The 14,740-nt window shown below is 43.5% G+C and overlaps 1 protein-coding gene across 1 annotated transcript; it reads right to left on the bottom strand.

Moving 5' to 3' along the window:
* Positions 1–272: 272 nt before the first annotated feature.
* Positions 273–11,158, bottom strand: arhgap35b (Rho GTPase activating protein 35b). The gene is made up of 7 exons (XM_082548545.1): positions 10,218–11,158; positions 4,583–8,490; positions 4,282–4,423; positions 3,806–3,883; positions 3,516–3,647; positions 3,198–3,303; positions 273–3,065 (listed from the first exon to the last, which is right to left on the bottom strand). Exons 2-7 carry the CDS (start codon positions 8,294–8,296, stop codon positions 2,654–2,656), a joined length of 4,584 nt encoding a protein of 1,527 aa, XP_082404671.1. The 5' UTR covers positions 8,297–8,490; positions 10,218–11,158; the 3' UTR covers positions 273–2,653.
* Between the last annotated feature and the right edge of the window lie 3,582 nt (positions 11,159–14,740).

Genomic DNA, 14,740 nt, shown 5'->3' with positions numbered 1-14,740 from the left:
ACAGTGCAGAATGGCTTTTCAAAAACTGTCATTAGCCCTCCGCTCCATTTTCCCACAACAGTGACTTTTTTTAACTTACAAAATGGGATGATTGATATTTTTTAATTCCTTGGTCTCTACTGTTGTGACAACCTTCATCTGGCTGCTATTGTGTGGCTTCGCAAAGTATAATCAAAAGAATGCGCTTTTTTACCAGCGGAGCTCCAATCTCATTTCAAACCTGAACGGAGAAAAGGATCAATGGGAGACAGAGGCAGCAGCGAAAACTGGGGACAATTTTACAAGATTTAATTTATTAACTATTATACAGTTCACATAAGGCCTTCATCTTCAAACACTATTCTCAGTCAGACAAATTCCATGGTTTGCTTCTGGTGCACAGTACATCAACTTTCACGTTGCAGCTATTTTCACTTCAGTATTGGTTTTCTTCTAATTTCACGTTTTAAAACAGGGAGGGAGGCTTTCGTCCTTCTCCCCTGGTGTGTGCGCATGTGTGTGTATGTGTGTTTTGTTTATTTTTTTAAATCATGCACTAAACTCAGGTGGCCTCGAACCATTCACAAAATTGTAAAAATGGACTTTCAATCATTGAAATACACACTAGAAATGTTTTCTACCATTGACTAAAAGGTGGTGTCCCCCTCCCCTCCCCCCCCAAACATACAAATAAACAACCATCATAGAGTAGTACGCACTCACTTTTTTTTTGCCTCAGCAGGATCTGCCGAGGATGGGCATCGAGAGCGATGCCGTAACATTTATATACTCCAGGGAATCGTGTTGTCTGGTCGGTTCTGCGCCAGGTTCAGCTGCAAGCACTGCACGGTTTGAGGAAAGCCCTCATTTTATACTCCTGACGAACAGGTAAAATGACTGACTTCCAACAGCATCATGATCCCAAAAAGTACCAGTAATTGTTGATCCTAAATATTCATACAGTTGATCCCACTATTCTGTGGTCATAGCAACCGAGAACTACAGCAGAGCCGCAGTCCTCTGGTCCACATCTTCCACCTTCATTGAAAGAGACAGTGCTTCCTCTCATGGACTTAACCGTTATTAAAGTTGTTAGGCCTTCATTATCAGTGCTGCTTGTTTTCAGCGAAAATGAAGGACGATATTGCAGCACAAAACTAATCAACTAGAGCAAATAAACTGCCACGGGTGCTTCCTGAACGTCTCGATCCGCAGGTACTTCACTTCCACTGGTCATTGTGTTTCAATAGCAGGACTAGCAGTGACAGTGCGTTGAGAATACTAAACCTTCAGAGTTAATAGTACACGGATACAAAGCGCTCGGTTTGATAAACAGCCACAGCAACACGTCCGGAAACCTATCATGTTTCAAGTGTTTGGTTTACGTGGACAACAGATGCTAGCGTAAAATTTGCATGTATGGCGTTGCTGGGTTACACATTCAAAATGGCAAAAGTTTTCTCCTTCACTTGACCGACGGCAGGCAAAGCCTTCACTGATATTCCAACGGCCTAATCGAACTAAGCATCCCTATATACGCCCACTCTGATCGACCAACAGCTAGAAAAGATGACAAACAAAACGAGTTTTTCACATGGCTGGATGAATGAGGAACACGAGCGGATTTGGATTTCCCACCGACCTAAAATGGGAAACCCCCACCCACCCACACCGGATCCACTTTTTTTCCTTTTCTTTTTTTTTTTTTTTTTTTTTACAAAAAGGATCTTGTTTCACAAGCCTGTACTGATGCCACACTTGACCACTACACAAACAAACATGAACAATGAATCCGTGTGGCATTTCTTCATATTTAAACACTACACTATTTAAAAAAAAAAAAAAAAAAGTGCTTCAGATAAGTTTGTGGATACAAAAAACACGTCTGATGTAAACAAAGTTTGATCTGCCAGAGCTCTGTCGTGGCAATGGGTATGGCTGTTTGAGCTGTGAAATTAAAATCACGTAAGAAAAAAAACTATGTCAAAAAAAAGAAAAACCCCTTTTGAGGAGAAAAAACCCAACAGTGATCATTAAAGTGCATCCCTGGATGTGTTACTCCCAACCGTTCCCTTCCCTCCCATCCCCATGCTGACCCCTCAAGTAGAGCCGATGACAGAAACCCAAAAGGCAGACACAGAGGAAACTCTGCTATATGGAGCAAACTGCTGCCCAAAGGACCTACAGAGGACCAGACTATAAATCCAGTGGCAGTACTTTCAAGAGAAAAAGAAACTAAAAACAGTTTTTACACATACTAAAAACACGGTGGCCCCAAGTCTTTCTCTTCCAGCTTGGCATAGAGGTCTCTATTTCTTTGTATTATGGGATGAGTGGTGGCTCGCTGTGACCGTGACCTCTGCCCTCCACTTCTCTGACCCGACATCCACTCATCCAGGAGATCAGAGGGCGGAAGGAGCTTCACTGGTAATGGTAGCCTCCGCTCCAACGCACACAAGCATAAACATAATTGGCAGGTTGGGGAAGTTTCTCAGACACTTTCCATCTCCAGTTCTCATAACCTGGGTTGTCCATCATGATCAAAAATGAAATGTGCATGTGCACATTTTTTTCTTTTACTTCTTTTTGTTTTTTACTCTTTTTTTTTTTTCTTTTAGTGTGTGTTGGTGATAAGGTCCAGCATCATCATGGGCACACATGGTTTCATTGTCTCTCACAGTGTCTCCTGTTCAGCGGGGGAATGGTGGGCGTGGGGGTGCTGGTGGAGGGGAGGGAGCAGAGACTGCAGGGGAGACTGGGGGGTAGTGGGTGGGGACTGCTGCAAGGGGCTGAAGTGAGGGGTGGTGTGAGGTGGAGAGGAGCGGTAACAAGAGTAGGCAGAGCTCCCGCCGAGGGTGGTGGTGGGCGAGGCAGGGAGGCCCCCCAGGCCGGTGGGGGAGTCGAGGAAGGGCTGGTTGTAGAAGAAGAATGCACACTGGTGGATGAAGGTCTCAATGATTGTCTGGTAGGTGCGCGTGGCAGTCAGAGCATCCATGGTGGAGAAGTCTGGCCTCATGAGGGTGGGCCAGAAACAGATGGACAAGTTCTCACTGGTCATCAAGTTCACCCTGTTCAGCTGGCTCACCCTGAGAAAACACAGAAAGGTACACTGACTGATTCCTTCTCATATAGCGGAGGAAGGGTAAAAAACAAGCAAACAAAAAAAAAAATAGATGACAACGCATGAAAGTGATTTAAACCGTAAACAGGGGACTTACTTGTGTAAGTGGTTCGTTACATATTTGAAGACATCATAATTCTCCTTGGGGAACCTCCTCAGGACATCCTTCATGGTATACAGCCTCTGTTCTCTATCACTGATTTCTGCACAAACAGGATGTTTTTTTAAAGACTTCATCACACACAGTGATTTAAAGCTGAAACGTCTCTCTACGCCGTCAGAAAAATGTTTGTCAAGACTAAAACACCTAAAATGGAGCAGCTCTGCCAAAACCTTCCCACCCCTGTTCCTTTCTAAAGAAATAATCTTTTTATGTTCTAGTAAAGACTCTCCCAGCCCAGCAGTGTTTGCTTACTGAAAGCATCCAGTAGGTCCACCTGCAGAGCACAAGGCACCAGGGGCTCAGGCAGTTCAGAGAAGAAGCTTTTGAGGCCTCCAGCCACAGTGTTTATGGAGAAGTCTTTCTCCACTAGGTCTAATCCGTGGTCTGCACAGGGAGAATGACAGTTAACACCCGTCAGTCGTAGCATTCATCGGGAATGAGCAATGAGTTCTGTGTCACTTTCTTCCAGTAACCCTGCTCATGTTTTGATTAGGCAGTCACATAATTACAGCTGGTTCAAACAAGTACGATGAGCAACTCACCCTGCTCAAACTGCCTCTGCATGCTCTCCATCTCCGACTTGTTGCCGCTTACGCGGTACAAACCCTCCGTATTCAGGCCTGAAGGAGAACGAGCGAAGCAGAGAAAAGGGGAAAGACGTGGATGGGTGTCACAGTGGGAAACAAGCAAAGCACAAACACTTCATCAGCCCCTTTGCAAACAGACGAGGCAACACAGACGCCGAAGATTAAACAGATGCTGAAGATTAAACGCACCCTACTATTAATTTCACATTGCATTATGGTCATGAGCAGGTGCATGGGTTTAGGAACTCTGCAGGAATGTGAAGATGATTAATCACTAAAATAAATTCCATAAAAGACCTTTACCAAAAGTACAAATTAAAAACCTGATAAGTGATGAGTGCAGTGAGAATTTCTCTGAATGAAACTTTAAACACAATTAAAGGAACAGCACGAAATAAGCTGTTAATTAACGAGGAAAAAAAGGCACTTACCTGTTGTCTCAATGAAGCGGACACACTTTTCAATGAAGAGAGGGATCGGTCTGTCTGGGGATACCACATTCACCAGGGGGACCCCGAAGTAGTTGCTCTCCAAGGGCTTGGGAATAGCTGGACGGGGCTTTGGTCTAGTTTTCTGCAGGAAAAAAGGCAAAGAACGAAACTCTTAGTATCTCAAAGCAATAATTACGCTGACACCAAGGTGCACTCCATGGCTTCTAACAAAATGTCCAGTCATTACACTAATTTGAAAGCTATGCAACATGACAAATGGCTTTTCTCAATAATAACACACCTTGGCTGTCCGCCGCAGGCTCTTCAGAATGTTCCTCTTCTTTGGGTCTTCGCTCTCCTCATTCACTAGACTTTCACCTTTAAGGGTCCCAAAGTCATCTTCTTTGGACTTTGGAAGAGCTCCCATCTCGTCATCACTGCCTATGAAGCTCGTGCGAAAGCTACTGAACTTGCCCAGCCGCTTAGAGCGGTCACGGTAAAGACGAGGCTTCACGCCAATTGCAGAGAACTTCCTCCTTCGTTCCAGAGAGCTGCTGTCCGCTTCGCTGTCTGAGCCGTTTCCATTGGAGTGCATCCTGTTTGAGTTGCGGATGGTGATGATTTTTCCTTGTGTGCTGTCATGTGGTACCGAGTAGATGATCTCTTCGTTGCTCGGGCGGGGTTTTGAAACGGCGTCAATGGGTTCGGCGTAGTCTGAGGGATCGTATCCCATGTCGCCGCCAGGAACCCAGGTGACAGCAGAGGGTAAGGACCGCCGATGACCCAGCGTGTCGATATATGGGTTACGGCTCATTTTCCGGAAATCGAAAGTGACGCCTGGTTTCACTCTCACTTGGGGGGGTACTTTGTTGTTCAGTTTGTTCTCAAAGTCCCTGATATCAGATATGACAGAGATGTCACTGGAATCTAAGTCGGGCATGTTGAAACCGCTACTGTGAGATGTGAGCGTGCCATCATAGTACGGTGGCGACGGCTCTACGTCGTCCTCGGAATCCAGGAACATAGTGACAGGACTAGGAGAGCTGCAGCGCGGGGAGTAGACATTTTCATTGGTACACGCTTCAGCGACATTATCGTACATGTGCGTGGCCTCCACAATGTTGCGCTTCTCTACTACCTCCATCAGAAACGGATGAAACATTTCTATCCTGTGGAGGCCCCCCACCACCCCTCCAGACCCACAAACCACGCTGTTGAAGCGACCCTCAATCTCATGGGCTAGTTCCTCCCCCTGGATCAGCTGTTCACAGGCATAATCGCTGTCAGTGAGCTCTGCCTGGCTATCTCCGACTGCCAACAGCTGAATAGGGATGATGTCCTGCACCTCGCACAAGAATGCACAAAGGGTCTCCAGGGAGGCCTTTCGGGAGACCGAGTAGACTGCAATGTAGCCGTGCACTAACCTGCTCTTCCTCAAAGTGAAGGAGGCGTGGTATGAAAGCAGAGAGAGCTCTATAGCCAGCTTATGTCCACCAACTGTCTGCTCCAGCAACACGGAGGTGCCGCTATTAGACATGGGCCTGCAGTGCTGATGCATTAAGAAAGGCGACAGGAGCTGCTCGGTGTCGTAGGGGTCTCCACACATTAAGCACATGACAATGCGAAGGTCTGCCTCTGGGACTGGCTGAGAGTCTCGGAGACCTGGAGGCTCAGGGAGGAGAGGTGGGGAGCTGCTACTAAAAGATGTGCTCCTCCTGATATCCAGAAGGCCCCTCAGCACCTGGTTTATTTGGGTCTCACTTATGTTATGGCCGTAGCCCACACCGGGGGAGGCGGGGTCTAAAAAGCTACACTGCAATCTCCTTGCAAACTGCTGCCCCTGTGTTATCAAGTTTAAGGCAGTGTCACCACCTATATCAACGTATGATCCTACACCTCGTTTAGTGACTAAAAGCAGTGAAGTCGGCAGCTGTGCTAGCTGGCTATCTCTTCGGCCCAGAGTTGACTCCCTAAGTCGCTCGAGGCTTTCCACCACATAAGAAAGTGATTCTTTTGAATTATACAAACACAAACACCCATGAGGAGTGAAAGTGGGGGTGTAGAAAGAATTTACCGGAAGACGTACATTTCCGTCAATAGGTCGCAGCGTCAGTTCGTACATCTTCCCGTCTAACACATACCAGTCATCGTTTGTGCAGAGAGCTCTAATCTCATTGGCAAATTCTCTGGCTAGTCCATCCTTCCCAAGTATAACGAGGTTTATTCTGTCAGCCTTGGTGTCCCCAAAATGAGCTTTCACGTCAAAAAAGGGGTAATGGGAGGGAAAACGTGATGCTAACAGCTGCTCAATCTTAGAGTCTACGCAGTGTGGACTGCTAGGGCAGGTCTCCTTGGTGGGATGATAGACGAAGTGGATATGTTTTAATACCAAAGCATCTCTTTCAGCAGGAAGCTTCTGTAGTGCCTTGAACCTCTGCTCCTCCCCAAGAACCTCTTGGATTGCCCCCATCTTCTCCTTGCTGGGTTTAGCATCCACTTCAAGCTCATAAAAAAGCTCAGAGTATTCCAGCAGAAGCTCCTGGAAGTCTTCTTTAGCACGGTCAATGATCTCCTTCTGGTGCCGATTATAGAGATCCAGGTATTCTGGCTCCTCAAGCCACTGGTAGAACTCTTCATTCATGATGAAGCTCCGGGCCTCCTCCCAAGGTTTACCAGGTGTTACGAAGGGGGAGGAAGCCAGTCTCTGCTTAAACTCCTGCCTCATCTCCGCCCGTTTGCACTCATTGCGCAGATGCTCCAGGTGGGCATTAAAAATTTCTTCTGCTTCAGCAGTCTCCAACAGGTCAGAAGGGATTCGCTCATCTTCCATGTTGTCGATGTGAGACGTATCCTCCCATGGCGAGTCCTCCAGAACAACAAACCAGTGGGTGAAGTGTTGCTTGGACTCAAGGACTTTCTGTACCCCAGACCAGCTCAACTGATCAATCTCATCCAGGTCAGGCACTAAAGAGCTAAGTGCTAAAGGAAGAGTGCTTACGTATATTTTCCGACGCCTCTCAATATGTTCCTGCTTCAGACGGTAGACATGCTGCTGAAAAAGTTTCTTGCATTTAGCCGTTCCCTCCAAGAAGACATATTCTTTGTACTCTGGGGAGTTGTTCATGCGTCGACTGGTGTTGAGCCAGGTTTCATTATGATTCTTTACTATACGGTTGATTAGCCATTCATAGCGATCCTTAGCAGAAGCTATCTGCTGACTCTGGAGTTTTAGGGCCTCAAAGTATGGGATGATCTTAGGCTTGCCCCTGCTCTTGTCGATAAGCTGAACCAAAGTGAGAAAGGCGAGGTCCACATTTATGTTTGAGCGTGCCGATGTCTCAACTACCGGTAGACTCTTTTTTGTGATAGCAAAGGTATGTGCATCTTTAATGTAGCGCTCTACTCCTTCGTCGCATTTGGTGAGGACCAGCACAATGGGCTTCTTAGTCTTGCTCAGCTGACCATACAGGTTTGAGACAAATTTCAGCTGGTCGTCAAAGTTTCGATTCATGCCACGGCTTACATCGACACAAAGGAGGAAGCCATCGACCTGCAGCTTACCCTCTGGCATTTGCTTTTGCTCAAAGTCTTGCTCCAGACCTAGCTGATCCGTACAGAAGTACATGAGCTTCTCTGCTGAGGCCAGCTTGGTTGCTGCTGCCCGTTTGATATAGGGCTGCATAGCAGTGCTACGGTGTGGCTGAAACGTCTGGTCATCAATGAATTCGGTCTGCTCCACAACATGCATCCTGCACTCGGGCCCCTCCTCGAGAACCCGTGACACCTCCCCCCAAAATAGGAAGTGATCATTATTGACCACTCGACCCCCAAAGTCGCTGGTGCTCAACACGGACGTGTGATCCAAGTAGAAGTCATCAGCGCTAGGACGCACAAACCTATTACACAAGCAGGACTTGCCAACCCCACATTGTCCCTTCTCTTTCTCTGTTCCGGACAAACCCACCACAATGAGGTTGTAAATGGGCGACCGCGCATCTTGCTTTTTGGCCATCATAGCCTGCTGACACTCATCCTGCCTTAAACAGGCACTGTATGAAGGAGTTCACTTGAATGTTTGTCCATAAAGTTGCTGATTTACAAAGGAGATCAGATTTCTCTTTCGTCTGCTGGGGCTTAAATTATAATAAGACAGCGCCGCAGTGATATGAGCAGACGGTTCTTTCATTCACTCGTTGCATGAATCAGATCCTGTCAAAAGAAACAGAGAACAAAAAAAATGAAATCAGACAAAATAAGCAATCAACCAAAAACTCATTTTGAAATAAAGGGGGGAAACAAAACAGTATGAAAGAGAATGATTGGGCAAATGTCAGGCCCTTCTTCCCCTTAAGCAGCTATAATAATAAAAGTAAATAGCATTATGCTACTTTAAGATGTAAAAATGTACTTGTTAGTTTGAATGAGGCATTTTTTACTTTTATCCTTCTTAACAACAGATGCTATCTATAATAATAATGGAGGCACATATTAATCCATTTTGTGCTTATTCCCTTTGTTTGACAAAGACTGATGAATCCTCTCAATGGTAAATGCCACAAAGAACCCATAACACCAACCAATACTGGTTCTCATTATTTTTAATTGATTTCAAGTTGCCCGACATCACTGCATTAATATTATATGCACACTGGCATACATCCTGCCACCAGCAAAGCGTAATGAAAACAGACATATAATAACAGGAATACCAGCAATGTGGTCTCCTTGCAGGGGGCCAAACACAATCTCAAATAAGGAAGAAGGCTCATTTTTGCACATTCAATTAATGAACTGAATAAAATGGGCAAGTACACTTGACTGCGCTTCATCTAAATTTTTGAATAATCTTTTATCTGATCGACAAATTTATTTAATCGACTCATTTCAACACCGGCTGTACTGATCGCCAGAATTCCTTAAAAACATCTACAGAGGATCAAAAGATGACATTAATCCCTGGAGAAACATGTTGGGAGTGGTACTTTTCCCCCCCTTTTTGTTAAAATGACGACCTCAGCTGATCAGTGAGTGGGGTGACAAGCATTAAAATGACTATGGTGAAAGCGCCTCAGTCAACACTCTTCAGCCTAAGGGAAACAGCAGCTATCTTTAAAAGCATCTTCCCTGACCAAAAAAATGAATGAAGAGCTTATTAAACAGCCTTAGTCACACTTACCATCATTGCCAAAGGGCTACGGACTTGCTCACACCTTTAAGACACTTAATGTTACTGCCAATTTTATGGCACTGACTAATGCTTCCATTATTATTATTATTATAGCACTGATGCAATTCTGCTACAATAGTCGGCACATAATGTGATCTAAAAAAAATTAAAAATAAACCATATGCAGAGGTTAATTAATGTGTAATAAGATTTCCTGAGTGAAAAAATCCTGCATTTAAAAATACAAAACAAAAAAAGCATGAGTCATGAAGAAATATTTAACCTGCCATATGACCATGACTTCATAGTGGGGTCGGAAGCAAACATGGGCAGTCCAAACAGCTCAGCTGAGCAAGGCCTGATATCCAAATGAGCAGACAAGTTCTTTTCAAATCAAGAAAAAAAAACAACCAGCATGCCTTTACCAAAACGCCATCAGCAAAACAGCACACCAAAGTGCCCTTTTAATCAATTCCCTTCACACAACCTACTTTTTTTAAAGCTAAGATTGTGTAACCTTATATGTTCTGCAAAAGGATTAACAGTTAACACGGGCTTGAGGGTGCACAGAGAGGGGTGACCACGCCAGGCCTGCTGTCTACATAATGAAATGGCAGCGCCGGAGAGCCGGGATAGCCTTACCTCCTGCACACCGACAGACAGACAACCTTTCACGGGAATGTATTTACCCAGCTGTCTTGGGGTGTAGCACTCGACAGCTTCGCTAGGAAATAGCCAATAAAGCAGAGCGAGCACGTAGAATACATACCATTGCATTTCTCCCCCTTTCTCCTCTTGCATCTGTCAGGCCAGCTCTTGCCGCAGCCCTCGCCGCCGCCTGATGTGCATAAGCAGCCGCAGAGAATGCACTGTGGGTCGGAACTATTCGCACATGAAACCAATACCTCTACAATTTGTGCGATGTGCTCATCTGAATACAATATCCTTCACCCATGTCTGGATTTCTCCTGTTTTGTTTTTTTCCTTGCACTAATGTTTTAACTGAAATCAAACACGGGAAAGGCAAGAAATAAATATCCCGAACAATAGAACAATCCGATTTCGGTTCCCGCAACGCTTTCTTCACCAGTGCGAGATTGAGACGCGTGTTTAAAAAAAGGAAAAAAAAATCTACTCAGTCGTCTTCTCCTCCCGGTTCACCACGTTGCTTTTTCAATAATTATTCTGTCCATTGTTGTGCCCACATAACGCTGGGCCGGTCGCGCACACGAGACAACGGTGAGTTTGATGCAATCGCCGGTGCTGTTTCGCTTAAGAAATGCCTTCTGCTGCAACACAAACTGCTCATGTCCCGATCAATTTAGGAGCAGATTGCGCGTGTGAAAGTGGTATTTCTGTCAGCTTTCCGTAATGGCGGCCCTCCTCCTCCCCGGACCTAGTTCTCCTCTTCTTTTCTTTGGGAAAACGGAGCTGTGGAGACAGAGGGAGCGGAGAGAGGGATTCTCCCAGTGGCGCCCTCACACAACTGCAGCAGGTCAGCGCTCTCACTGTTGCTAGCTCGCCACACTATGCGGAGAGGTCGTTACTGAGAAGTAATCGATTTCTCCACGTTCAGTCCGAGTATTTCGACAACACCCGCCTTACAGCAGCTCTTTAAAGTAAACTGTTAACTAGTACACTGCATAAAGAGGGCGTCTGCATCCTCTCTGTGAACTTTATGTGTGTAAAAGTGATTTAATATCAGGATAAAGGTTTGTAATTAGCATACAGCAATGCTACATAAAGTTGTTGTTGGCTAGCATGCAGATTGACAGTCTGCTTTTTTAGTAAGGATAAACCACTCTTAAGTGAAAAGTTTGAACTATATAGACCAAAAAGTAAATTACTTATGGTTAGTTTTCAAAACATATATATTTTGTATGAGTTTAGATGTCAAAGTAAAGCAAAGTTGCTGGAAAAACTAACATTTACAGTTGTTTATCTTTATACCCATTTCAAAATGCACCCGTTTTAACTTTAAATGTTTTACTTTTAGCTTAACTTTTATATCTTATGTTTTTGTTGGTGTTTTGCTGTTGTTGGTGTTATGGACAAGCTTTAAGAAGTTAGGCTAGGCATTAAACAAACATTGCATATGGTGGCAAAAAAGTAAAACTAAAAGCTACAGAACCAACTGAGTTGATTGTCTATACTCACAAAACTAATTGAAATAAAATATAGAGGAAATGCCTTTAGTTTGAGTTTCTTTCAGTGTGTTTATGCTTGTTTGTTTTTTACTTTCCCCTTAATCTTTATAATGTGGCATTGTGTTTATATTGCAATATCTATTCTGACCTTAAAACTTTCCCCTGAAAAATTAATACCCACATTATAATAATATTGCAACTTAAGCTGTCAGTGAAATGAATTATACTCAGAACAAAAATGAATATTATTGAAAAATAAAAGCTGAACTGAAACTAGCAAACACACTGGAAACTAACCAAAAGTAAGCAGAACTGAAAGTAAAAATTCTAAATAAAATCACAATCAAACCAGTGAAAAAATATAAAACAGTAATAAAACCAATGTGCGCTGACTGTCACAGTAGCTGTGGAAAGGAACATAACTTAGTACATTTACTCAAGTGCTTCATTAAAGTGCAGGTTTAATGTACTGTGTATTTTCTCTTCCAGTTCTACTTTTTTTGCATGCATTTGTTTGTTATATTCCATACAATTTATCTGCAACATAATAAGTCAGCTTTAAAATAAATGGAATTGTATACATCTAATGACACAGCAGTATACGAGTGATTAAAGTCTTCCACAGCTGCAATTATCCAATAAAATAATGGCCTAATTGTAATTCTGAGAAGTCCCAGTCTCTACATAATAAGGACATTTTATTTAGGTAGCTTATTTTGAATGTACAACTTGTGTACTCTTAAGTCGCTTAAACGGGGTGTAAATTTAACTTGAGTAAAGGCTCATAAAAGTTTTTCTTTTTTGCAGAGCATTTACCCAGCACAAGATTATGTTTAATTCATGTGCAGTTGTACTTTACATGTAATAAATCTATAATAGGATGCAGGGCACGAGCCTGAAAATTGTGTCCAGTGTTTTATACATCATTTTCTACACTTTTATTATTTTATTTAACTGTCTGATTCCCAGTGGCTCACCCCAGCCTTGCTCTTCTCCCACCACTGCCACCGCCATGCCATCCCAGCAATCCAGGACACCGCTTTCCTGCTCCGCTTGCCCATATCTGACACTGACAGTCAGACTTCTGTCAGAATCTGTGTGTTAACCCACACTACAGGTCCAAATTTTGGCCACACCATCTCATTTAATGGTTTTTCTTTCTTTTTATGACTGTTTACATTGTAGATTCTCACTCAAGGCATAAAAACTATGAAAACACTTATGGAAATATGTGGTAAACAAAAAAGTGTGAAATAACTCAAAACATGTTTTATGTTATAGATTCTTTAAAATAGCCACCCTTTGCTTTGATTTTACTGCTTTGCACACTCTTGGCATTCTCTCGATAAGCTTCAGGTAGACGGGTAGTCGGTCTTGAAGGAGTTCCCAGAGATGCTGAGCACTTGTTGGCCGTTTTGCTGTCACTGTGCGGTCCATCTCATCCCAAACCATCTCGATTGGGTTTAGGTCGGGTGACTGTGGAAGCTAGGAGTTGGCTACTGGAACTCTGTGTGGCATTTATGTGGGCTCTAAACTGAGGTGCTGGTGACTTGCAATATGTGAGGCTGGTGACTCGGATGAATTTATCCTCAACAGCAGAGGTGACTCTTGATCTTCCTTTTCTGGGACGGCCCTCATTTGAGCCAGTTTCGTCGTAGCGCTTGATGGTTTATGCGACTGCACTTAGGGACACATTCAAAGTTTTTCAGACTGACTGACCTTTAGTTCTTAATGATGAAGTAATGATGGACTGTCGCTTCTCTTTACTTAGCTGGTTGGTTCTTGGCATAATATGAATTCTAACAGTTGTCAAATAGGGCTGACAGCTGTGTACCAACCTGACGTCTGCACAACACAACTGATGGTCCCAACTCCATTAAGAAGGCAAGAAATTCCACAAATGAACCCTGACAAGGCGCACCTGTGAAGTGAAAACCGTTTTAGGTGACTACATCGTGAAGCTTATTGAGAGAAGGCCGAGGGTTTGCAGTGCTGTCGACAAAGCAAAGAGTGGCTACTTTGAGGAATTTAAAATATAAGACACATTTAGAGTTATTTATCATTTTGTCTTTGCTACATGATTCCATATATCTTGCTTCATATATTTGATGTCTTCAGTATGTGTCTAAAAAGTAGAAAGTAGTAAAATTAAAGAAAAACCATTAAATTGGTGTCTCCAAACGTTTGACCTTCCAGATCAAGTCTCTTCAGTGGTGGAGCTGTTTTGTCCTTCCAACTCACAGGCCTGCTTAATGCAGCCTCCTCCCTCAGGCTGCCCTAGCTCTTTACCAGGCTCCTGGAATTTTTTAATTGTTTGAAATAAGATGCGATACTTAATTTTTTATTTTTTATTTTTTGCAATGAACACTGTTCATTGCAAACACCCCCAGAAAACTTACTAAGTAAACAGGGACAAAGTACGATCTGGCATTACTGAGTCATTGAGTTTCCCAAAAGTGCACCACATAAAATTCATTTAAATTGTGACATAGTAAAGGAAACTCATACAGGAAGCCATAAGCTGGTCTGTTTTCTACAGTAAAAGTACAATACAAGTCTTCCACCTTTGACAGAGGCTGACTTCAGTCATCTGCGTCATATCTCATTACTTTTAGCAGACAATTAACTTTAACATTACTGCCTCCTAGTGGATTTAGAGTCTGTAAATGGCCTGACATTTTCTATTTCCTTTGCAGAGAAGTCTTCTTTTGGTCACAGATTTTAGCCTTTTAAAAAAATTCAGCCTTGTAGTCTAGAGTGCCTGTGCTTTTCTGTAATTCTATCTGTTTAGACTGTGCAGGTCTGGACTGGAGTGCATTCAGTCCCCGCTGCTGTAGAAAATCAAGCCAGCCTTGATGTAGTCTGCAAGCATCGCCTGGAGCTGCACGAGTAACCGAGGCTGTGGCTATGACCTGACTTCTTCTGGAGTTCAGCCTGATAGAAAATGTTTATGTTCTATTTGATTAAAAACTTAGACCAGGTAAGCATATAGTTCTTTATTTATGTTTATGCTACATTACAGACATTTATGTGCAATATATTTATATGTCTCTGTGTGTGTTTCTGTGATCTATTAGATGTTTGCTTGTACTGCACTTTAGTACGCTTCTGTGAATGTTTTTGTGCTCAACAGAACTGGAAGAAA

This window comes from Aulonocara stuartgranti (genome assembly GCF_965226115.1).
Source record: "Aulonocara stuartgranti genome assembly, chromosome: 10".
Taxonomy (NCBI): domain Eukaryota; kingdom Metazoa; phylum Chordata; class Actinopteri; order Cichliformes; family Cichlidae; genus Aulonocara; species Aulonocara stuartgranti.
Note: the sequence above shows the minus strand (reverse complement) of the source record. Positions and strands in the feature narration are given on the sequence as shown.